Source organism: Castor canadensis, chromosome 12 (assembly GCF_047511655.1).
Source record: "Castor canadensis chromosome 12, mCasCan1.hap1v2, whole genome shotgun sequence".
NCBI lineage: Eukaryota > Metazoa > Chordata > Mammalia > Rodentia > Castoridae > Castor > Castor canadensis.
Window position 1 is genome coordinate 63,886,219 of NC_133397.1, and position 24,929 is coordinate 63,911,147.

At 37.8% G+C, this 24,929-nt stretch overlaps 1 protein-coding gene across 6 annotated transcripts in view; it reads right to left on the minus strand.

Annotated features, from left to right (window-relative positions):
- Window positions 1–5,976: 5,976 nt before the first annotated feature.
- Window positions 5,977–24,929, minus strand: part of Dusp11 (dual specificity phosphatase 11) — a 280,389-nt gene continuing 261,436 nt past the window's right edge. For 5 of the 6 annotated variants that reach the window (XM_074050013.1, XM_074050014.1, XM_074050015.1 and 2 more), the window contains 6 exons: window positions 16,371–16,494; window positions 15,246–15,306; window positions 13,519–13,565; window positions 13,013–13,088; window positions 12,598–12,783; window positions 5,977–11,083 (listed from right to left, as the gene is read on the minus strand). In XM_074050013.1, the coding sequence (XP_073906114.1) occupies window positions 10,888–11,083; window positions 12,598–12,783; window positions 13,013–13,088; window positions 13,519–13,565; window positions 15,246–15,306; window positions 16,371–16,494 (690 nt within the window). In that variant the 3' untranslated portion in view covers window positions 5,977–10,887. The remainder of the gene's footprint in view (window positions 11,084–12,597; window positions 12,784–13,012; window positions 13,089–13,518; window positions 13,566–15,245; window positions 15,307–16,370; window positions 16,495–24,929) is intronic. The other variant, XM_020184942.2, reaches the window with a different exon arrangement.

Consider the following 24,929-nt stretch of genomic DNA (forward strand, 5'->3'; position numbering starts at 1 on the left):
CTCAGTTTGCTTCGTGCTTTCCCTGCAGTCACTCCTTTGGTGATGTGTTTGGGAGATGACAGTATATGGACAAAGTCAGCCTAGTCCGTCCTTCCATCTACAGTAGGCTCAGAAATATGTGTAATCTCTGTGTAATCCTCCCGGAGAAGCTAAACAGGCTATAAATGATTTTTCATTTTCTTTATGGTTGGGGCTCATCTTTATCAGTACATTACTTTTCTTTGCATGGAAAGACAGGCAATATAAATTACTGTCAAGTAGATATGTGCTATGGAGAAAAATAGAAAAGAGAGGGAATGCCGGTCTTTGGGTATTATTGTTCTAAATAGTATAGTTAAGCATCACACACACACACACACACACACACACACACACACACACACACACAGAGGTCCTTGTGCATGGTAGACAAGCACTGTACCAATGAGCTACATCCCCAGCCTGTATTTTAAAATTCATTCTGACAAAAGAATGGGTTGCAGATTATAAAATAATAGTAATAATAAAACAATCCAAGTAAGAATAGGTGACATTTAAGCAAACACTTAACAGAAATAACACAAAATGAAAAAAAAAAAAGGCCAGGTACAGTGGCTCAGGCCTGTAATCCTAGATACTCGGGAGGCAGAGATCAGAATTGACTTTGGAGGCAAGACCTGGTAAAAATTTGTCCAGACCCCACCTCAACCTATAGCTGGGTGTGGTGGTATGCACCTGTCATCTCAGCTATGTGAGGCATAAATAAGAGGATCATGGTCGAGGATGATCTGGGCATAAACAGGAGACCGTATCCCCAAAATGACAAGCACAAAGGGCTGGGGTGTGGGGGGCAATGCTCAAGTGGTAGAGCAAGCACAAGGCCCTGAGTTCAAACTCCAATGCCTTAAAAAAAATTTTTAAATATCTATGTATATGAAAAGCTTCTAATATTATCAGTCTCTTGATGACTAAAATTTCAAGCAAATAGCTACTTGTCAAAATGGAACCCTCATATATTGCTGTGCTGAATGTAAAATGGTGTACAGCCCTTCAGAAAAGTTTCAGTTTCTTTAAAAAAGTTAAAGTGTAAACCTGTCCAGGCTTGTTGAAGCAGATTCACTGTGCATTGGTTACCAACTTATTTGAGTTCAGTGTGTAAGGGATGGGAATCCTATTCCCTTGAGAGACAGAAAGCCAGCCGAGAAGGTAATTGCCAAAGCAGAGTTTATTTAACTGGCTAGCCAGGATCGAGCTACAGTATGGACACGCAGGTCCAGTCAGGAAAGCTCGACCCCCAGTCTTCTTAGGGGAAAGCTTATATAGTCCATTTCCAGCCGTTACAATGAAAAACCCGCACATTTCTTAACCAATGATTTTGTAACATCCCCCCTCACTTCAGCCTATTGAGCAACAGAACAGTAACAAGCATACTTCGTTTATCTGCATTGGGCAGGCAGGCAGAACACGTCCTGCACATAGCTCACATCCTGCACGTTTCCCCTGCAATCGTGTCTGAGTCATGTCCTGCTGCTTTGTTCATCTTATCTATACCAAAGATGGGAGGGGGTTATAGTTTTGTCTGTCATAACAGAGTTTAGTCCCTCTCAAGTGGAGCAGAACATCAACGGTAGACATGTAGTGAGGCACCACAGACACTTGGAATTCATTTCAAGGTGGTCTCCCAAAGCTCAAAAAGCTGACCAGGGTGGATGGAATCTCACCTGCACATGTTCCAGTTCTACCACATCTGAAGGGCCCCAGAAAGTAGCCTACCCTGGAATTTATACCCAGTATGGTGTGCAACATGACAGATTGAGATAAAACATTAAAGGACATCCTTGTAACTGGGTGCAGTGGGGAACAGAGCCTGGACTATTCTGGCTTATCTCTCATCACAGCGTGCTGCATTCCTAGCACATTCTAGTTATTTTTGAGAACCACAAATAAGAGAGAACTGGGCAGGTCCAAGGGCACCCAGAAAACTGTCCAGCTACTTGTACATGAATGCTGAAATGAACTTTGCTTGTAATAGGCATATACTGAAAATACTCAATGTCCATCAACACGTCAATGCATAAACAAATTATGGAAAATTCATACAATAAAATACTTCTCAATGTTTAAAAAAGGGATTGGGGAAATAAGGGAATGAGCTACAGATATTTCCAACAATTTGTCCAATACAGATAAATCTAAAAAAAATGTTCAACAACAATGGTGAAAAACTAAAATTACATTACTGTAGGATTCTATTTCTATAAAACACTAGGAACTATAAATTTATTCTACAGTAACTGACAGCAAATCAATGGTTGCTTGAGATGAGGGATTCTTTATGTATTACAAGAGTATATAAATTTGTCAAGATTCATCAAAGTATGTACTTTAGATTAATTTTTTTTGGCAAGACTGGGCCAAATTTTTTTGGCAGGAATTCAGGGCCTCAAGATTGCAAGGCAGGTACTCCACCACTTGAGCCATGCCTCCAGCCCTAGATTAATTTTATAGAGTATAAATAATGTCACAATAATATTGATTAAAATACATTTAAATGTTGTCTCAGTTCATAGCAGCTTGCTCATAACCATCAAAAACTGGAAATAGGGCTAGGGCATAGCTCAAGTGGTACATCACTTTCCTAGTAAGTACAAGGCCCTGGTTTCAACCCCCAGTACTTGAAAGAAAAAAAAGGTGGAAACAACTCACATGTTTATCAAATGAATGGGTAAACAAACTGTCATATCTATATAATGAAATACAACACAGTAATAAAGGAATCAACGACTGCTACACACAGTAACAGGGATAATCTCAAAATAATATTGAATACTTCTAAAAGAAGCCAAACATAAATGAGTACATGCTATGTGGTTCCATTTATATAAAACTAATCTATAATGACAGGAAACAGATCAGTTGTTGCTCAGGTGGGGGGCCTGGGTTGAAAGAGGGAGTTATAAAGGGGCATGAGGAAACTGAGGTAAAAGGTATGTTCTAGTTTGTAGCAATAGCTTCACAGATGTATATGTCAAAACATATTAAACTACATATTTTTACTGTACAGCAAATTGTATTGTCAATTATATCTCTAAAACTATTTTTAGAAACACATGGGCTGGGCATGGAGGTACATGTCTGTCATGCCAGCACTCAGGAGGCAGAGGCAGTATTGTGAGTTTGAGGCCAGCTAGGCAGGGCTACATACACAAAAACAAAACAAGCTGGGTGCTGGTGACTCATGCTTATAATTCTAGCTCCTTGGGAAACAGCCTGGGCAATTTGCAAGATCCCATCTCAATGGAAAAAAGGTGGGTATGGTAGTATATGCCTGTCATGCCAGCTACAGCAGGAAGCCTAAAATAGGAAGAGTTCAGTCCAGGCTGGCCTGGGTAAAAAGTGAGACCTTATCTCCAAAATAACCAGAGCAAAAAAGGGCTGGTGTGTAGTAGAGTACCTACCTAGCAAAGATGAAGCCCTGAGTGCAAACTCCAGTATTGCTCCCCGCAAAAAAATGAACTGAGACATCTTTATTTTTTAATTTGAATAGCTAAAATAAACTGACAGTCCTAAATGCTGATAAGGATGTGAGCAATTGGAATTCTCATACCTGTTGCTGGGGATGCAAAGCAGTAACCATTTTGGAAAAGTTTGGCAGTCACTTACAAAAATTAAACATACCCGTATCCCACAGTAACAGTCCCACTCCAAGAGAAATAAAAAGATGTCCACATAAAAATCCATAAGCAAAAAATGTACTGAACCTGAATATCTTTCAATTGGTAAATGAATAAGCACATTTGTGATATATCCATATAATGACTACTAACTCAGCAATAAAGGGGAATGGTTGGTTCCACTCAGTGACATGTATGAATCTCTTCTATGTTAAATTAGAGACCACATTCAGAAGGCTATGTATTCTATCATTCCACCCTGATGACAATCTGGAAAATGCAAACCATGGGGACAGAAAGCTGATCAGCAGTTCCAGGAGTTGGGGTTGGTGGGAGGGATTAAAGGGGGGTGGGGGGGTGGTAGAAGTTTTGTTTCAGTTGTGGTGGTTACAAGTTTTTATGTACTTGTCAAAACTCAGAACTGTATTCTGGTTTTCTTTTTTTAAAGTCATCTTAGAGGTAAAAATGATCCCTTTACCTACAAACATCAGGGAAGAGATAATATTATGCATTATAAGCAAGATGTTTGAAAAGATCTAATTTGGTAAGGTGTTAAATGAGAACTTTCATATCAGCCTTGTTCTCCTCTGTAACAGACTTGCATAAATACTCATAACTGTAACCATGTGTTGAAATGAATCTAACCCTGGAATATGTCATGCAAAATACCGAGATTCCAAAATCTATTCCTATATCATGTGAGAATATAACTCCCCAATTTTTTTTGGCAGTACTGGAGTTTGAACTCAGGGCATGTGCTAACTAGGTTTAGCACCTTGTGCTAAACCACTTGAGCCTCACCCTAATCCTGAAACTTTCTTTTTTTTTAAATTCATATATGCATACAATGTTTGGGTCATTTCTCACCCCTTCCCCCACACACTCCCTTACCCCCCCCGCCCCCTCCCTCTCCTCCCCACCCCCTCGATACCCGGCAGAAACTATTTTGCACTTAGCTCTAATTTTGTTGAAGAGAGAGTATAAGCAATAATAGGAAGGAACAAGGGTTTTTGCTAGTTGAGATAAGGATAGCTATACAAGGCATTGACTCACATTGATTTCCTGTGCATGTGTGTTACCTTCTAGGTTAATTCTTCCCAAACTAACCTTTTGTCCAGTTCCTGGTCCTCTTCTCCTATTGGCCTCAGTTGCCTTAAGGTATCTGCTTTAGTTTCTCTGCATTGAGGGCAACATATGCTATCTAGTTTTTTAGGTGTCTTACCTATCCTCATACCTCGTGTGCTCTCGCTTTATCATGTGATCAAAGTCCAGTCCCCTTGTTGTGTTTGCCCTTGATCTAATGTCCGCATATGAGGGAGAACATACAATTTTTGGTCTTTTGGGCCAGGCTAACCAAAACATCAGAATGATGTTCTCCAATTCCATCCATTTACCAGCGAATGATAACATTTCGTTCTTCTTCATGGCTGCATAAAATTCCATTGTGTACAGGTACCACAGTTTCTTGATCTATTTGTCAGTAGTGGGGCATCTTGGCTGTTTCCATAACTTGGCTATTGTGAATAGTGCTGCAATAAACATGGGTGTCCAGGTGCCTCGGGAGTAACCTGTGTCACAGCCTTTTGGGTATTTCCCCAAGAGTGGTATTGCTGGATCATATGGTAGATCAATGTTTAGCTTTTTAAGTAGCCTCCAAATTTTTTTCCAGAGTGGTTGTACTAGTTTACATTCCCACCAGCAGTGTAAGAGGGTTCCTTTTTCCCTGCATCCTCGCCAACACCTGTCGTTGGTGGTGTTGCTAATGATGGCTATTCTAACAGGGGTGAGGTGGAATCTTAGCGTGGTTTTAATTTGCATTTCCTTTATTGCTAGAGATGGTGAGCATTTTTTCATGTGTTTTCTGGCCATTTGAATTTCTTCTTTTGAGAAAGTTCTGTTTAGTTCACTTGCCCATTTCTTTATTGGTTCATTAGTTTTGGGAGAATTTAGTTTTTTGAGTTCCCTATATATTCTGGTTATCAGTCCTTTGATGTGTAGCTGGCAAATATTTTCTCCCACTCTGTGGGTGTTCTCTTCAGTTTAGAGACCATTTCTTTTGTTGAGCAGAAGCTTTTGTTTTATGAAGTCCCATTTATCTATGCTATCTTAGTTGCTGAAACCCTAATTCTTGATAAATTGTTACCTTAGATATAACTGACATTTCTGTTCTTAAGATGTATTTGGAGAATTCAAAGTCAAATTAGTGGGAAAGATCTGATCCTTCCCACTCTCATCTATATGGCTGAACAGTTAGAAGCTTATGACTGCCAGATTTTGTAAAAAGTATCTGAGATCCTCTAGAAAGCAGAGACCAGGCAAGAAGTAAATCACTGGTATTTTATTTGAGATACATAAAAAAACAGCGGTAACAGTGAGGAAAAAGACTGAAGCAAGGAACAACATGAAGCAATATGATGTAATATGTTACCTCACTGGCTTGACAGTGAGTGAGCCAGGAAGACAGACATGCAGGTTATTTGACAGGTTGTTCGCTTGGTAAGCAGAACCTTCTGTCTCACAAGTAAAACCATGGCTGAGAATTATCTACAGTAGGTAGACAATAAAAGGACATTACTGCCAGGCTCCCCTCCCCTCCTCTCAGCATTCCTTAATCAAAACCCCCAGAGTGAGCTGACTCTCCACACTTCTGGATCATCAACTCACTCTTCAGTAGCAGCTCATAAAGCCAGACCCCATGGCCTACTGTGAAGCATTTCCCTGAATTCTAAAATAGGGGCATATCAAAAACAGAGAGGGCTTGGTGTGGGGCCAGAGTTAACTTGTGTTTTAGTCAGCCTGGAGATCTCAATAAGGCTTGCCTAAAAAGGCAAAATGGGGTGTGGCCGCAGAGAACCGTATTACTGTCAGAGAGGAGAGGGTTGAGGGAATCTGACATGGTGGCATAGAACCTGAAATAGTATGATATATAAATGAAATAATGACACAAGGTACCCTGTCGAAAAAGGGATCATTCATTGAGGGGTAGAGTTGGGAGACTATATGGAGATATGGTTTATACAAAGAGAATGATTGGCTCACACAAGGCCATAAGAGAGGCACTACAGCCAAAGGAGCAACCTGAAAGACAAAGGACAGAGGCATGTTTGGCGTAGTGTACTCACGAAATGGCTGGCACATAGACATGGAGTAGACACAGTAAAGAGTGTTGAGAAGTCAGCTTGAAGTCAGATACAGGAAGCCTTGATAGAAAAATGAAAATGGAATGGATGACTGTAATTCTGGGACAGTTGTTAAAGAGTTTCATTAGAAAGGAGGTTTACATAGGATCCTAGATTGTACCTCTCTCCATAGTAGGAGTGTTTGCGACATTATAGGTCCAAATCACGACAGGACACTCAATGGCCTATACTCCTGGGACATGATAAAAATACCTAAGTTTATCAGACTGAGAATAAACCCCAAAAGCAATTTATTTGGCAATTAAATATTCATTACACCAGCTTTCATGCCTGCATCTCTGGCTCCTACCCAAACCCCACTAACATGACAGTAAAGGAATTTTTAAGGGTAAAAATTCCCAGGACATTGGGAAAGATGGCAATAAAATTTTCAAAGAAAGTAAGTTGATGCAAGAAAAGAAAGAAACTTACTTAAAGAGATATAAGATAATGTATTCATTAAAAAATGAGAGCTAATTCTTAGTAATTAAAAATATAGAACTGGTCATGGTGGCATGCACTGATAGTCCCAGCTACTCAGGAGACTGAGGCAGGAGGGTCACTTGAGCCCAGGAGTTCAACATTAGCCTGGATAACATAGTAAAATCCCATCTCCATCTTTTAAAAAAATAATGTGTGTGTGTGTGTGTGTGTGTGTGTGTGAGCATGTGTTTGTGTGTGTATCTTAAAAGGGGGCTGGATGGGTATGTAACTCAGTGTGGTACAGTACCCTGGGTTCAATCCTCAGCCCCAAAAAATTTAAAGCAAAAGGGTTAAAAATGGAAAATAAGAGAGAAAAACAAAAACAAAACAAAAAACTCAAGTAACTGTGAGGTACATTTCAGAAAATGCAACATTCAACTGGAAGTTCCCTCAAGAGAAAATCCCTCAAAATGAAAATTTCTCACAACTTGCCAGACTGAAATGGCTAAGTAAATAGCACTATGAATGAAAAAAAAAAAAAAAAAAAAAAAAACAAAAACCATTAAGACACCTGAGATAAAAGAAAATTCTATAACTTCAGGTCACAAATAAAAGCTCTGGATATGCAAATAGAATGCATAGGTTTTTCAGTTGCAACAACAAAATCCAGAACAATGAATAATGAATTAAAAAGCACCTACAGCTAATCAAACTACCAATGTAGAGAAAGTAAAATATATCCATTTCAGTCATTCAAACTACATCCCATCGACACCTGGAAGCTACTGAAGAATATAATGTACCAACCAGGGAAGTAAACCATTTAGCAAGCAGCTATGAGATCCAGGAGAAACAATAGGGGCCTAAGAAATAATTAAGGTGAAAGGGCAGAGGCTTTATTCTAGGTCTAGAGAATAGCCAATGTGCTTCTTATGAACTGAGTTGTTATTTCCTCAAAATCTGTATGTTTAAGTTCTAGTCCCTCAGTATCTGTACATGTGACTGCATTTGGAAATAGAGCCTTTAAAGAGGTAAATAAGTTAACATGAGGTCACTAGGTTGGGCCCTCATTCAATTTGTCTGGCATCCGTAGAGTAGAGGACTGAGAATGTAGCTCAGTGCACTTGCCTAGCATGTGAAAGCCCCTGGGTTCAATAAAACAGTATCACTAAAAAGGAAAAAGAGAGACAGACACACAGAAGACAGACCATTTGAAGACAGAGAAGATGCTAGCCATCTACAAGACAAGAGAAACCTCTGAAAAAAATCAACTCTTGCCGACACTTTCATCTTTCCTAGTCTCTAGAATTTTGAGAGAACAGATTTCTGTTGTTTAAGCCACCCAGTCTGTGGTACTGTTATGGCAGCCCTGGCTGACTAGTACTTTACTTAACAGATCAAAATGCAGATGCTCCAGGAAAGATTTCCCTACCTCCCACCCCCAAACCTCATGTATTACTCACATTGAGGTATTGTGTGTATAGGTACGGGGAATAAACTAGTGATAGGTTCAAATGAAAAGGGGTAAACAAATGAGGCAAAAATGAATGGGAAACGGGGCAGTATAAGAGAGGAAACATAACCATAGTACACTATGACTCATGATGAATAATATTTACCCAGTAACAAGAACTTAAAATGGTGATTTAAAGTTGGGAAACAACTGTGTAGTGGGTATGTATTGTGAAAGAGCTAAATCCTTATCTACCAGAATAGGAATTCATCAAGAGATAGCACAGTACCACAAATTGAAGAATCAAGAAATGGTAAGATATAAGCATATTATTTAAACAATGCAGGCAAGTACCAGACAGAAATGCAAAAATACTTAAGGTGGTTGCCTTTCAAAAATGATAATCAGGAGTGGGGCAGAGTATTGCCTTTTCATGGCAAATTCTATGAATTTTAAACTATTCACATGTACTTTTTAAATAAGAAATATAAATTTCAAAAGCCTAAACATAACATTAAAAAGCCATTTAAAAGGGAGCTGCTGGTCCCTTCCACCAAAGGCTTTTCAATAGTGTGGTATGAGCAGAAGCTAGAGCCAGTGTGCTGAATAATGCAGACAAGAGATATCAAATGGTAAACAAGTTTTTTGTTTGCTTTTGACAAGCCATACTGATAACTGAAATGTGAAGAAACAGAAGGGAGAACAAAGTGAAGAAAAAACTTTTGAAGGTGACAGAGCTTATATGATGGTCCTTGAGCTGGCTGTATCCTCCACAGAAGCTGCTTGCCACGGAGTTCTTTATAACTATGAGACTGCTAGTTTTTTGCCTCACAATTGTCTTGTTCCAATTTTCTTCTAATGTGAGCTTTCATGATGTATCCTGGGGAACAATTCTACAAGAGTAAGCTTGTAACAACAAGGACATTTGCACTTCTGTTAAATGTGGCAAGCAGAGAAAAACTTTAGGAGTCATCACTTAGAGAATAACTTGGCTATGCAAATTAGACACAGGCAAGGAGAATGGAAGAGTTAGAGTACTTTCTTACAGTCAGATTCCACATACTGCTCATAAATATCATGTGTAGCATTAGACATTCTATGATACAAATCCTTAACATCAGAAGCTTTAAAAAGTGAAGCCAAGCTGCCCAAATATTTACCAAATGTTCACTGAAGATTACTATGTATCATGATGATGAGATACTTCCTGAGCAAGTACTGCAGCTAAAATAATAAGCACCCTCCCAAGTAATATACCTGTGTGTTCCAGAGGAAAAGCACCACTCCAGTGTGAGAGGCAACTGGAGAAAGATCCCAGAGGGTTATGTTCAATACAGGAGTAGTAATACCAACAGTCTTCCCAGATATCCCAGGCAATTTGTGGTCGTATCTATTCTATTATCAAGCAACCTTTATAATTTATAAAAGTTTTGAAGCTTTCTGGATAGCTTTACCCTGTTGATGATATTAACACTCTCATGGAAATTATAATTTAATTTAGCCAGAACTCTGATTTACCAATCAGTCTTTCTTGTTCAATTTGATAATCACCTCCTAAAATTTTATCTATCACTGTGTTAAATGACAGTATCTGGCAAGTCAGTGAAAGCAAGTTGGTCAAATTCTACAACTCACTGCCAACAAATACCTAACCACAAAAATATAACAATTACTCATAGGTAGTGACTAGGTTCTAAAAAAACTGCCTCTTAGACTTTAATAGAAATTTTGAACAGTTATAAGAAAAAAAAGATACTCTTAGTAACTGGGTAAGAGAGCATGATAAAAACACTAAAAACTTCTGAACCTATACACTCTTACATTGTAAGTTTAGTCAGAAGGAAATATGTAGGAAAAAAAGTTTTTAAAAAATAATTTATAAGGGAAATTCTTTAATAGTTTCTCAGTTCTTAAAATATCTTCTCTTTAGAAAAATTTAAGACTGGAATGACAGTTTTATTTTGAATTGCTGTAATTACTGTGCCTCTGTCAGCAAAGAGGTAAATATTGATGTAATTCTTTTAAGTCTGAACACATACAAAGAAGCAATAAAATTGATTCTAAAAAGTGGGGGGGAGGGGGGACGAAGACTCATTTGACCTGATTTTATTAAAAGTCACTCTAGCCATCCTCACTGAGCTCTCATCTCCAGGTAGAGTAGTACCAGGACAGGTTTGTCTCACTCGGTCCATCCCCAATAGGTTGGGTAGGATAGTCTCTGGTAACCGGCAGCAAACCACTTCTTATTCTGGGCTGCTTGACTGCCATTTGGCTTCACATTCCAAATGTATCTTTTTTGTGAATAGTCCTCTCCAGTGGGGCCGGGAGGAGGAATACGGCTTTTCTGATAAGCATTCTGATTCTGTGAAAATTTTCTGAAATAAAAAGCAATAAATCATTATTAGGATTATTAAAATATATAATAAGCTTTATAAAATAATACATAGGTATTCTGGTGCTACTATTTCCTACCTATAATGACCTCAGCAGATAAATTAATTTTTCTGTTGTTCTTACAAAAGGGAGCTAATAACACCTTCCCCTTCTTCATAAGCTAAATAAATTAAGACTATACATTTAAATTTCCTACAAAGCCCTAACACATAGGAGCATTTCCCTATATAAGTACATGCCAACACAAGTCTTATCAGATACTTTCCCTCCAAAAGTCTGGCAAGGTTGATATAAAGCAGAGTAAGTTATTTAGTATTGAAAACAGAAAGCTGCTTTTGCTTTATAAATAAATATATAAACTAATTAGGAAGTGCAGAAAAACTAGCCATGGTACATGCAAAAAAAATTTAGACAAGAAGGATTTCTTTCAAAAGCTAGATCAGTATAAACATATATAATCATACGAAAAATTTGGAAATCTGATAAAAGAAAAATACTCCCTCCCAACCACCCCCTCCAAAAGTCCCTGTCAATCACACTTAGTCTAATTCATCTGGTTCATATTTCCTTTTGGTCTTTTCCCTTTGCAACTTTTCTGACTGTTGAATCATAACTCATTATCTTTGACTATCCTAAGTGAGCTATGTTAATTTGTGCTTACTCTTTATTTTGGTAGTACTTAGGTTTGAACTCAGGACCTCACACTTACTAGGCAGGCACTCTGCCACTTGAGCCATGCCCCCCACACCCCTCTGTATTTATTTTTTAAATAACAACCTTCCTTAATTAGAAAACTATGCCAAAATGAACAAGGCCAAATAACTACTTTTTCTGGAGTACTGGGGTTTGGATTCAGGGCCTTAGGCTTGCTAGGCAAGGACTCTACTACCTGAGCCACACTCCCAGCTTTTTGCCTTTACTTTCTTTTTTAGATAGGAGGCTTGCATTCCCCGCTCCCTCCTGCCCCAGGGCCAGATACCAACTGTGATCCTTCTACATCTGCTTCTAGAGTAGCTGGGATTATAGATATGCACCACCACATCTGGCCAGAATGTAAAATTCTGAAGGGTTAGGGATGCAGATCAGTGGTAGAGCACTAGCTTTGCACATGTGAAGCTCTGGCTTCAATCCCCAGCACACACACACCCACACAAAAGGCTAAAATTCTTTCTGGTAGCTACATCAAACTCTTGGCTTAAAATATCAGTGAAACTTTCTAAGTCTCTTTCCCAATTGCCTCTGAAAACTCATATTCCCCACCCTGTATCTGACTTTCCAAAATACAGAGCAGGACACCTCCTGGTTGACATTGATCATTAAGAAAATATCAATCAGTCTGGTGGAGTGGTTCAAAAGGTACAGTGCCTGCCAAGCAAGCTTGACGCCCTGAGTTCAAACCCTACTACCTCCGAAAAGAAACAATAAAAAAACATCATTCATTAATTTGTAATGTTAATTTCTATTTCAGTTATAGGAAAAGGGAAAGCAGGGTTACCTGAATGGCTGCTGCAAGCTCTGGGTCTGGGTGTGAAAACGCTGAGAAGGTGTTGGATAACCACAGGTTCGGTATAGGTTATACTTAGGTCCTTGGTTCACAGACTTGTTAGTGGGGTGGACTGGTTCCATGAGATGTGCTGAGTCTTCCAAACCACCTGACCTAGATGCAGCAGAATTCAATTTCCTCAAAAAGAATAATTCCATACAATATTACTGGTTTCCAAATTTAGTAGGCAATGTAATGACTATATATTTCAGCTTTTGAAAATAAAAATCCCTTCCTCCCCACCATTCTTATTTGTTTAGGTTTTCTTCAGCAAGTGAACAAACTACCAGAAGAAAGTACACAACTTAAATAATATAAAAAGAGATCTCCTTAACTATAGATTTCACACATAAAATATAAGACTTACTTTCTGATAGGTCCATTGTGAAGGTCTTCAATGTAGTTTTGTCTTTCTATGCAATGTCCTCGGCACCTATTGAATACTGAGGAGTGGACGAGTGGATGGACTGTTAGAAATAATTGCATAGAAAACAAATCTTTCCCAGAGAAAGCAAATCAAAGCTGAAATTCACTAACTAATTATTTAGATCATTATATCTTACTACTTGCTTGCAGATACATTTCTTTATAAAGATTTGGCAAAAGACTATTTCACATTGTTTTGTTTCTTTTGGTGCTGGGGATGAAACTCAGGGCCTCAAACATACTAAGTAGATGCCATATCAGTGAGCTACATCCTCAGTCCCAAGAGAGTGTTTTTTGTTTGTTTGTGTATGTATACATGTATGTGAGTTAGTGTGTTTTATATGGGAACAAATGAATTAGAAACTTTTTCGAAATGTGAGAAATCCTTTACATTTTCACCTTTAGCTTATATAAAAAGGGAAAAATAGCGACCACCCTCATACTTACATTCAATTGCATCATCTGGCCTCATGCCTTCTACATCAATCAAATATCTAACAAAACAACATAATTTGGGTCACTTATATATACAAAAAGAAAAAAAAAGTTTTTTTCAAAAAAGGTCCAACTTCACTTACAAATGGAGACATAAAAATCCTAAGAAGATATCAACACATCTAATCCAACTATTATTAGAGAATGATATGCCATGACCACAAAAAAGTTATTTCAAGAATGCAAGATGATCCAATATTAGAAAATCTATTAGTAAGAGTACTTACATTAACATAATAACTAAAAAAGGAAAGAAAATACATGACTGAAATGGCAAAATGTTAAAAGTTATCTAAAAAAATTCAATAGCCATTTTTGATCAAAATACTTTGGTACCCTAAAACAGAAGATTTCCTTACTGTGACAGAGTCTTTATCAGCAATATCCATAAAAATATAAGCAACAGCATACAAAAGACAAACTGGGAAAATAGTCACATATCTAAAAAAATACTGTGCAGCAATCTGCCTGGGACAGAAACAAGCATCAACAGCACTATTAGCCATTTCTTTCTCACTCTCATCTTCAACCTACACTAAATCTTGACAATACTACTACCTATGTATCTCTAGAATATGAATACATCTTTACACCAAAATGAGGAGCACATGTGGGTCCAAACTACCATTATGCCTTAGTTCTTAGAAAAGCTCCTAACTTGACTTCTTGCTTCTCCCTCTGCAGCACAGTCTCCACTGAGTAGTAAAATGATAGGTTGAAAATACAGTATGATTATGTTCCACACACTTACCCCCAACAAAAAGTTCAATAGTTTATTGTTCTTAAGGAAGGAAGAAAAAAACTTAAACACAGTCATGTATGACCAGCTCTTATCCAAATGAATAGCTTGATTTTAATGCCATACTTTCGCATGGCCCACTTCCTCCAACACAGAATATGTTATCCTGTTACAGTCTTTGGCATCCCTTCCTGGCTAGTACCACTGCAACCTTCAGATATTTGTTTAAACTTTCCCATGGAAACCTCTAACTTCCATGAGTAGGTAAAACCTTCCTATTCCATTTATCTCTGAGGGAGCCATGCCCCTCTTCTCCTTAGCACATGTCAGAGTCAAATCTATATGCATTCTTGTGATTCATAATCTATTTCTTCAGAAAGGTAGGTCAAGTCTCTTTGCTAGGACCCAGCTTACTTATACTAGATGCTCAAGGAACAGTTTCTGAATGAAACAAACATAAATAGATACAGTGTAGCAATATCCATAATAAGTGTAAGGATATATACTCTTTGATTCAGAAATTGTATTTCAAGTGAAATTATCTCTAGGACACTGGCATATGGATTCAAAAAAGCTCATACAGGAGTGCTCACCACTGAATGTTTGCAGTATCAAAACTTCTGGCTTTCATGCTCATCAGTAGGCAAAGGAACAATGTATCTTTTAGAAAGAGTAAGGTTTCCAAGGACATACTTAGAAAGATTTTTTTTCTCACATGCTAAATGCCTACAATACCATAAACTACTTGTATATGCATTTTTGAAGTTTAAAAAGATATATACTAAAATGTTAATGATGGTAACCTCTGGGTAAGGGACAAGATGTCTTTCTACTTCACACATTCCTATACTGATCACATGTCTTATAACATGCTTATATTACCATTGTGATCAGACAAATATAACTTCATCATGGTTTGCCTTTGGGGCTCACAACTCACCTGCAGATGAGGTAGCCAGTTCTATTTAAACCATGAGTACAGTGAACACCAATAAGTTTGTCTATAAAACAAACAAATACAGAGTTAAGTAAACTGAAATAAATACATAAAAGTAAGTTATACAGTTTTCTGAAGAGTAACATTTACAAGGACCATTATCATGCTTAAAAGGAATGTGCTTTTTAAGAATATACTATAATCACCTACCAGAAAGCCAATATTTATTGTTTCTAGAATATTTTGCACAGCCCCTCATTACTTAATGATATAAACTGCAGAAGGCCTAAACTGGTATTAACAGCTATAACTGCACTGAGACAAATTTTTCCTTTGTCTTAATTAGACTGCCCATCAGTAACTTATTACAGAAAATGTTTATGAAAAATAAAACCAAGTGGCTAGGATAAGAACATTCTATGTGTTTCTGATAAAAACACATCGAATAACTATACTTTTTTTTCAAAGCTGGGGATTGAAACTGGGGCACAGCACATGCCAGGCAAGTGCTGTACTGAGCTACATCACAGGCAAGCCATCACTTTTGATAATAAATACAAGCACAACTGCCCTTACTACAAAAACAGCAGCAATACCTTACATATGGATAACAAAGATGCAACTTCACTCACTTACTCATGTTTTCTTTTGCTTGTTTTCAAAATATTTTTGTTATTGGTGGGTAGTGGGGTAGGAACTAGCTTGCTTTCTAGGCAGGCATCTTACCATTGAGCCATGCTCCCAGCCCTTGTTTTGCTTCTAGGGGACTGCCTCATTTAACTCTCAAGCCCTGACATTTTTAATGTTTTCTGTCATCTTTTAGCCAATATTTAAGACAAAAGAGCACTGTTATTTTTTACATATTTCCCATCCAATATTTTAAGAGATGAGTGACTTTGTTTGGCATAGTTCATACTTCTCACTAAAAGCAGTATCCAAAGGAAGTTAAATGTTCTATTTATGATCAACCAAAGGAAAAACACCTTACTCTACTGCTACCATCTGACATTTTCACCTTAACATCATCAAAGACTACAAGCCTAATGTCAGAACTACTACAAAAAAAATCATCAACACCATTCAAAAAACACCAAAGTTCAGAAAAGGAAAAAAAAAGTAAGAACTCACCATTGTCTTTATTTTCTTTCAAAAATCCATTAACAGCACATTTGAATTTAAAAATAGTATCATCATGAGGTATCTGATGCCCAACTGTAAAAATTTTTAAGTAAGAAACAGTTTCTGGTAATTCCTATAAAGCAAAACCGAGAAAATACATACATTATTTCCTTTGTGAAAAAAGAATTAATGATTAAAGAGCCAGAAGATGAACCACTTGATTACAATAAACAATATATCAACAATACTGATAAAAAGAAACACTTGCCAAAAGCTTCATCAAGCAGGAAGTATAATTTGGTTTTCATTAAAACAATAGGACACCACAGGATCCAAAATGGCAACTGGGACACAGATGCAGACAGCGTGAGCTCTAGGAATCAGGAACCTTGCTGAGACACTGGAGTCATGCTTGGCTGAGGTAAAGCACCAGGGAAAGCTGAAACTTCGGCACCCTGAACCCCCAGCCGGTGGAAGGCTTCTCCATGTCATGATACACTGAAAGAACAGGTGGGATGGCCCACCTGCCAGGCCATCGCCCCACCCACTCCCGCCAGGACTCGGCCCGCCCAATGGCCTGCCAACACAACAGCCGCCGGCCACAGGAGGTCTCCAGCATCTGCCTAAGAGATGACAAACAGGACTGACAAACAGGACTGGATGCTAAAGGAAAACACCAGAACTACTAAGACTGAAATTCTACTGTTCCTGAACCGGGAATTTTTTTTTTCTTCTTTTTTTTTTTTTCTTTTCTTTAAGTGCTTGTTTGTCTTGTTCGCTGTTTGATTATCCACCATCTCTCCCTGTTGATTTCTTTGGTTCTCCATTTTTTTTCTCTTTCTTTTCCTTCTTCTTTTTTCTCCTTCTTTCTTGGTTTTGAAATTTTACTATTGTAAGTTAGCTAATACTAAATTACACATAGACCAGGGAAAGAAACAGTACGAAGTGGAATTATGGGAAGATGAAAAAGGGATGGAAACCATTTTGTCCCCCAAAATAAAACAGTACAGGATTCAGAGGGAAATGAAGAAAATGGATACCCAGATCCAGACTCCAACAAAACAAAAATAAACTATACCAAGGAACCCAACAAAGCCCATAAGAACACCATGAAAGAAGAAATTCTGCAAGTAATCAATGAGAATTTCATAGAGATGTTACTAGACATGGTCAACCAAAATGTACAGGAGGCAGTCAAGAAATTCCAAGGCAACAAAAATAAAGAATATGAGAAAACACAAAAACAAATATATGAAATCATGGAGCCCTAAATAAACACCAAAGTAAAACAGAAAACACCAAAAAAGAGATAAAGGAATTAAGGCTGAAAAGTGACAATATTAAAGAGTAAATGACCCATGATATGGAAAACCTCAGAAAAAAGAATGAAACAGAAAAACAAAACAAAATGGAAGGCCACTTTACCAGATTAGAACAAGAAGACAGAATCTCAGAACTTGAAGATGAAATGGTAATTAAAGGAAAAACTGAATAACTATTAGTCAGACAAGTCAAGTCCTGTGAAAGGAATATGCAAGAACTCACCAACTCCATCAAAAAGACCAAACCTGAGATCATGGGCATTGAAGAAGAAGAAGAGGAGCAAGCAAAAGGAATTAGTAATATATTCAACAAAATAATAACAGAAAATTTCCCAAATCTAGAGAAAACTATGCCCATTCAAGTACAGGAAGCCTCCAGGACACCAAACAGCCTTGACCAAAATAGAACTACCCTACAACATATTATCATTAAAACAACAAGCACAGAGACCCGAGAAAGAATACTGAAGGCTGTAAGAGAGAAAAAACAAATAACATACAAAGGTAAACCCATCAAAATCACAGATTTCTTAACAGAAACCTTAAAAGCAAGAAGAGCATGGAGTGAGGTCTTCTGGGCACTGAATGAAAATAACTTCAACCTTAAGATACTCTACCCAGCAAAACCATCATTCAAAATAGATCAAGCAATAAAAGTCTTCCATGATAAGCAGAAACTAAAACAATATATGACCACTAAGCCACCACTATAAAAGATTCTTCAAGGAACTCTGCACAGAAAGTGAAAACAAACAAAACAATGAAAGGGCAGGCAGTACCAAACCACAGGAGAAGAAAAGGCAAGAAAGTAGAGAATAACATTGATTCAGCTGCACACAATCAAACCCTTAAACAAAAGGCAACTAAATGACAGGGATCACAACATACCTATCAATACTAACACTGAATGTTAACAGATTTAATTCCCCCATCAAAAGACACCATTTGGCAAAGTGGATTAAAAAGGAAGATCCAACAATCTGCTGCCTACAGGAGACCCACCTCATCGACAGAAACAAGCACTGGCTGAGGGTGAAAGGCTGGAAGATTTACCAAGCCAATGGCCCCCCAAAACAGGCAGGGGTAGCAATACTTATCTTGGACGAAGTAGCCTTTAAACTTATATTAATCAAATGTGAGAAACAAGGACATTCCATGCTAATAAAAGGGGAAATACACCAAAAGGAAATAACAATTATCAACCTATAAGCACCCAATGTCAATGCAGCCAATTTCATCAAACATACTCTGAAGGACCTAAAAACATATATAGACTACAACACAGTGGTATTGGGAGACTTTAATACCCGCCTATCACCAATAGATAGGTCATCCAAACAAAAAAATCAATAAAGAAATTCTACAACTAAATCACACCATAGATCAAATGGACCTAGCTGATGTCTACAGAATATTTCATCCAACTTCTGCACAAAATACATTCTTCTCAGCAGCTCATGGAACCTTATCCAAAATTGATCATATCTCAGGGCACAAAGCAAGCCTCAGCAAATATAAGAAAATAGAAATTATACCATGCATTCTATCTGACCACAATTCATTAAAACTAGAAACTAACAACAAAAACAGCAGTAAAAAACATGCAAACAATTGGTAGCTGAACAACACATTGCTCAATGATCAATGGGTCATTGATGAAATAAAAGAAGAGGGTAAAAGGTTCCTGGAAGTTAATGAAAATGAAAACACGACCTACCGGAACCTATGTGACACAGCAAACGCTGTCCTAAGAGGAAAGTTTATAGCCACTAGTGCATACATTAAAAGGTCAGAAAGATCTCAAATCAATGATCTAATACTACAGCTCAAACTCAAACTCAAAAAACAAGAACAAGCAAACCCCAAAACAAGCAGAAGCAGAGAAAAATTAAAATAAGGGCTGAAATCAATGAAACAGAAACAAAAAAAATCATACAAAGAATTAATGAAACAAAAAGCTGGTTCTTTGAAAAAGTAAATAAGACTGACAAACCCCTGGCAAACCTGACTAAAATGAGCAAAGAAAAAAAACTCAAATCAGTAAAATCAGAAATGTGAAAGGGGAGATAACAACAAACACCACAGAAATTCAGGAAATCATCAGAAACTACTTTGAGAGCCTATACTCTAATAAATTTGAAAAATTTGAATGGACAGATTTCTAAATACTTATGACCATCCAAAACTGAACCAAGAGGATATTAATTACGTGAAGAGATCTATAACACAAACAAAATTGAAGCAGCAATTAAGAGTCTCGCAAAAAAGAAAAGTCCAGGACCTGATGGATTCCCTGCTGAATTCTGTCAAACGTTTAAAGTGTTCCATGAAATAGAAAGGGAAGGAACACTGCTTAACTCATTTTATGAAGCCAATATTACTCTCACCCCAAATCGAGACAAAAACACCTCCAAAAAGGAGAACAATTTCCTTAATGAATATTAATGAAAAAATCCACAATAAAATAGTGGCAAACCGAATCCAACAACACATCAGAAAGATCATACACCATAACCAAGTTGGCTTCATCCCAGGGATGCAGGGGTGGTTTAACATATGCAAATCTATAAATGTAATACAGCACATTAATAGAAGCAAAGACAAAAGCCACTTGATCATCTCAATAGACGCAGAAAAAGCCTTTCATAAGATCCAACACCACTTCATGATAAAAGCTCTAAGAAAACTAGGAATAGAAGGAATGTACCTCAACATTGTAAAGGCTATCTATGACAAACCTACAGCCAACATCATACTTAATGGTGAAAAACTGAAAGCATTTCCCCCAAAATCAGGAACGAAAGGGTGCCCACTATCCCCACTCCTATTCAACATAGTACTGGAATTTCTAGCCAGAGCAATTACTCAAGAAGAAGAAATAAAAAGAATACAAATAGGTAAAGAAACTGTCAAAATATCCCTATTTGAAGATGATATGATCCTATACCTTAAAGACCCAAAAAACTCTACCCAAAAACTCTTAGACACCATAAGCAGATATAGCAAGGTGGCAGGATACAAAATCAACTTGCACCAACAACTAACAAACTGAGAAGTAATATATGGAAACAATTCCATTCACAATAGCCTCAAAAAAAATCTAATACATAGGAGTAAACTTAACGAAGGATGTGAATGACCTCTACAAGGAGAATTACAAATTCCTGAAGAATAAGATCGAGGAAGACTACAGAAGATGGAAAGATTTCCTGCTCACGGATTGATAGACTCAACATAGTAAAAATGGCTATACTTCCAAATGTAATCTACACGTTTAATGCAATTCCCATCACAATCCCAATGACGTTCATCATAGAGATTGAAAAATCTACCCTAAAGTTCATTGGGAAACCGCAAATAGCCAAGGCAATACTCAGCAAAAAGAGTAATGCTGGAGGTATCACAATACCCGACTTCAAACTATATTACAAAGCAATAGCAATAAAAACAGCATGGTACTGGAACAAAAACAGACATGAAGACCAGTGGAACAGAATAGAGGACCGGGATATAAAACCATACAACTATACTCACCTTATTTTTGAAAAGGTGCCAAAAATGTACAATGGAAAAAGACAGCCTCTTCAACAAATGTTGCTGGGAAAAGTGGTTATCAATCTGCAAGAAACTGAAACTAGATCCATGTCCATCACCCTGTACTAGTATCAACTCAAAATGGATCAAGACCTTAATATCAGACCCGAAACTCTGAAGTTAGTACAGGAAGGAGCAGGAAACACCCTGGAAGTAATAGGTATAGGCAAGGACTTCATCAATAGAACCCAAGCAGTGCAGCAATTAAGAGAAAGAATGGACAAACGGGACTTCATAAAATTAAAAAGCTCTGTACAACAAAAGAAATGGTCTCTAAACTGAAGAGACCATGCACAGAGTGGGAGAAAATATTTGCCAGCTACACATCAGACAAAGGACTGATAATCAGAATACATGGGGAACTTAAGAAACTAAACTCTCCCAATAAAGAAATGGGCAACTGAACTAAACAGAGCTTTCTTAAAAGAAGAAATTTAAATGGCTAAAAAACACATGAAAAATGCTCACCATCTCTAGCCATAAAGGAAATGCAAATCAAAACCACACTAAGATTCCACCTCACCCCTGTTAGAACAGCCATCATCAAAAACACCACCGAGAGGTGTTGGAGAGGTTGTGGAGAAAAAGGAACCCTTGCACACTGCTGGTGGGAATGCAAGCTAGTGCAAACGCTCTGGAAAAAGATTTGGAGGCGTCTTAAAAATCTAAACATAGACCTACTATACGATCCAGCAATACCACTCCTGGGGATATATCCAAAGGAATGCAACACAGGTTACTCCAAAGGCACCTGCACACCCATGTTTATTGCAGCGCTATTCACAATAGCCAAACTATGGAAACAACCAAGATGCCCCTCTACTGAAAAATGGATCAAGAAAATGTGGTATTTATACACAATGGAATTTTACTCAGCCATGAAGAAGAATGAAATGTTAGCATTCGCAAGTAAATGGATGGGAACTGGGGAACATCATTCTGAACGAGGTCAGCCAGGCTCAGAAGACCAAAAATTGTATGTTCTCCCTCATATGCAGACTTTAGATCTAGTGCAAATACAGCATTGTGGTTGGACTTGGATCACATGACAAGGGGAGAGTACACACGGGAGGTATGGGGATAGGTAGTAAATCCAAAACATGAAAGCGTTTGATGTCCCCACTCCAGAGGAATTAATATAGAAACTTTAAAGCAACAGAGGTTAACACGAGAAGGGGATCAGGAACCAGTATAAAGATCAGTTAGAGATGAATCAACTTGGGCTGTAACATATTTGTACATGGAAGCAATGCTAGGAATCTCTCTGTATAGCTATCCTTAACTCAACTAGCAAAAATGCTTTGTCTTTCTTATTATGCTTATGTCTTCTCTTCAACAAAATTAGAGATAAAGGCAGAACAGGTTCTGCCTGGAAGCGAGCGGGATAGGAGGGGAGACAGTGGGGTTGGGGGATAGGGAGGAGAAATGACCCGAACAATGTTTGCGCATGTGAATAAAAAAAAAAGAAAAACTATAGGACAGGGCTAGGGTATGGCTTAAATGGTAGAGTGCCTGCCTAGCAAGAGCAAGTCCCTGAGTTTAAACAGTGATACCACCACCAGTAAAAAAAAAAAAAGTATTCACAGGATGGGTGAAAGTAGATATGGATACGAGACAGAAGAGGTTAAGTGAAAATCCTGTAGCTGAGTTTAAATGGAAAGTATAAGCATGAACCCATGATGTAGTTTACATTACACATAATTGTAATTCCATGTCAACATCTCTAGCACACAGATGGTAATCTCTCTCTAAATATGATTCCCACCAAAAGAAATCAAAGCACTTGTTAAAATGGCTGGTTGAGGTTGGGATAGGACCAGTACAGGATGAGTCTGGAACTTATTTCATACAAATAGCAAAAAACTGATAAAAAAAATTAGTAAGGTTGTGTCAAAAGATCTCAGGAGACCAGTTGAGAAGCTCCAACTATCCAGGGAGGACTTCAACTGTACCTCAATAAGAAAAACAACTGCAATGGAGTTTATCATACTATAAAAACAAAACTAACAAAATAAAATCTAATTAGGCACCATTAGAAGATATTAGGGAACCAATTTATATTATTTTGAAATTTTAAATAAAGGAAACAATTGTGCCTACATTACTAGGCAACCAAATGAGAGGAAAGTTCTTTAATAATTGAAACAAAAAAGACAGAATTCACCTTTTCTTAGCTTGGCGTGTTGATGCACACCTGTAAACTCAGCACTTGGGAGGCTGAGGCAGAAATATCTCGAGTTCAAGGGCAGTCTGGGCTACACAGCAAAACCCTGTCTCAAAACAGATAAAAGAAAAGAACAATCACCTTTTTTTGAAATTCCAAAGAAATTGATCAATCACCAAAGACGGGTAACACCACTGGGAGAGACAACCACTCATTATAACCCCTGATGGAAGAACGTATCATCAGCTATGAAATGGTCATGCACTGGGAATGATGATGGCACACAGCTTCAGGAGGCTGAGGCAGGAGGACTACTTGAACGCAGGAGCTCATGATCAGGCTGGGCAGCACTGGGAGATCCCATTTCAAAGCACACACATGCAGGCTATGGAGGCACACACCTACACTCCCAGCTACTTTGGTAGCAGAAATGAGAGGACTATGGTTTGAGGTCATGGGTAAAAAAAGGTAGCGAGACAGTATCTCAAACAACATGCCAGGTGTGGTGTTAAATGCCTATAGGATCCCAGCTACAAGAGGCAGATATAAAAGGATTATGGCCAGAAGCCAGCAGAGGCAAAAATGTGAGACCCTATCTAAAAAACAAAACAAAAAGGGATGGGAGTGTGGCTCAAGTGGTAGAGTGCTTGCTTAGCAAGTGTGAGTTCAACACCAGTACCACCAAAAAATACATGGAAACCACACACACAAGAAAGTGTCTTGCAAACAACACCAATGAAAATAGACAAAACCAAGCCTGAATCTGGCTGAGCTGATCCAACTACCAATTTGCAGAAAATAAAAGAACTAAAAAATATTTTAACGAGTTGGGTATAGGTGGCTCATGCCTGTAATCCCAGCTACTTGGGAGGTTGAGACCAGGAGGATTGGGGTTTGAAGCCAGCTTGGGCAACTAGTTCTTGTGATCCCATCTTGAAAATAACCAGAGCAAAATGGATTGGAGGTGTGGCTCAAGTTGTAGAGCACCTGCTTTCTAAGTGGGAAGCCCTGAGTTCAAACCCTAATCCCACCAAAAAAAATAGTTAACACTTGGAGGTACAATTATCAAAATCTACAGAACACTCCCTGATTTCTTCAAAAGATGGAATTCTAGGCGAGGGAAAAACAAAAAGTACATGGAAGAGAATCTATAGATTAACAAAGACTTAGAGGGACTTAGCCAATTGCAAAGTGACAATTTTTATGACGCTTAGGAGATAATTGCTAGTTTAAGCACTGATTGGATATTTGATATTAAGTAATTGATATTCAGGAAAAAAGTACTGTATTTTAAATATACACAATGAAGATGTAGAGGTGAAATTATATGATATCTGAGATTGGCTTTAAAATAATATAAAATGGGGTGAAATAAGTAGGGGTATAGATGAAACACAGTAGCCACCGGATGATAAATACTAAAGTGGATGAATTAATGGGTATATAATGAACACATATAACCATTATATCTATTTCTGTATATGCAAG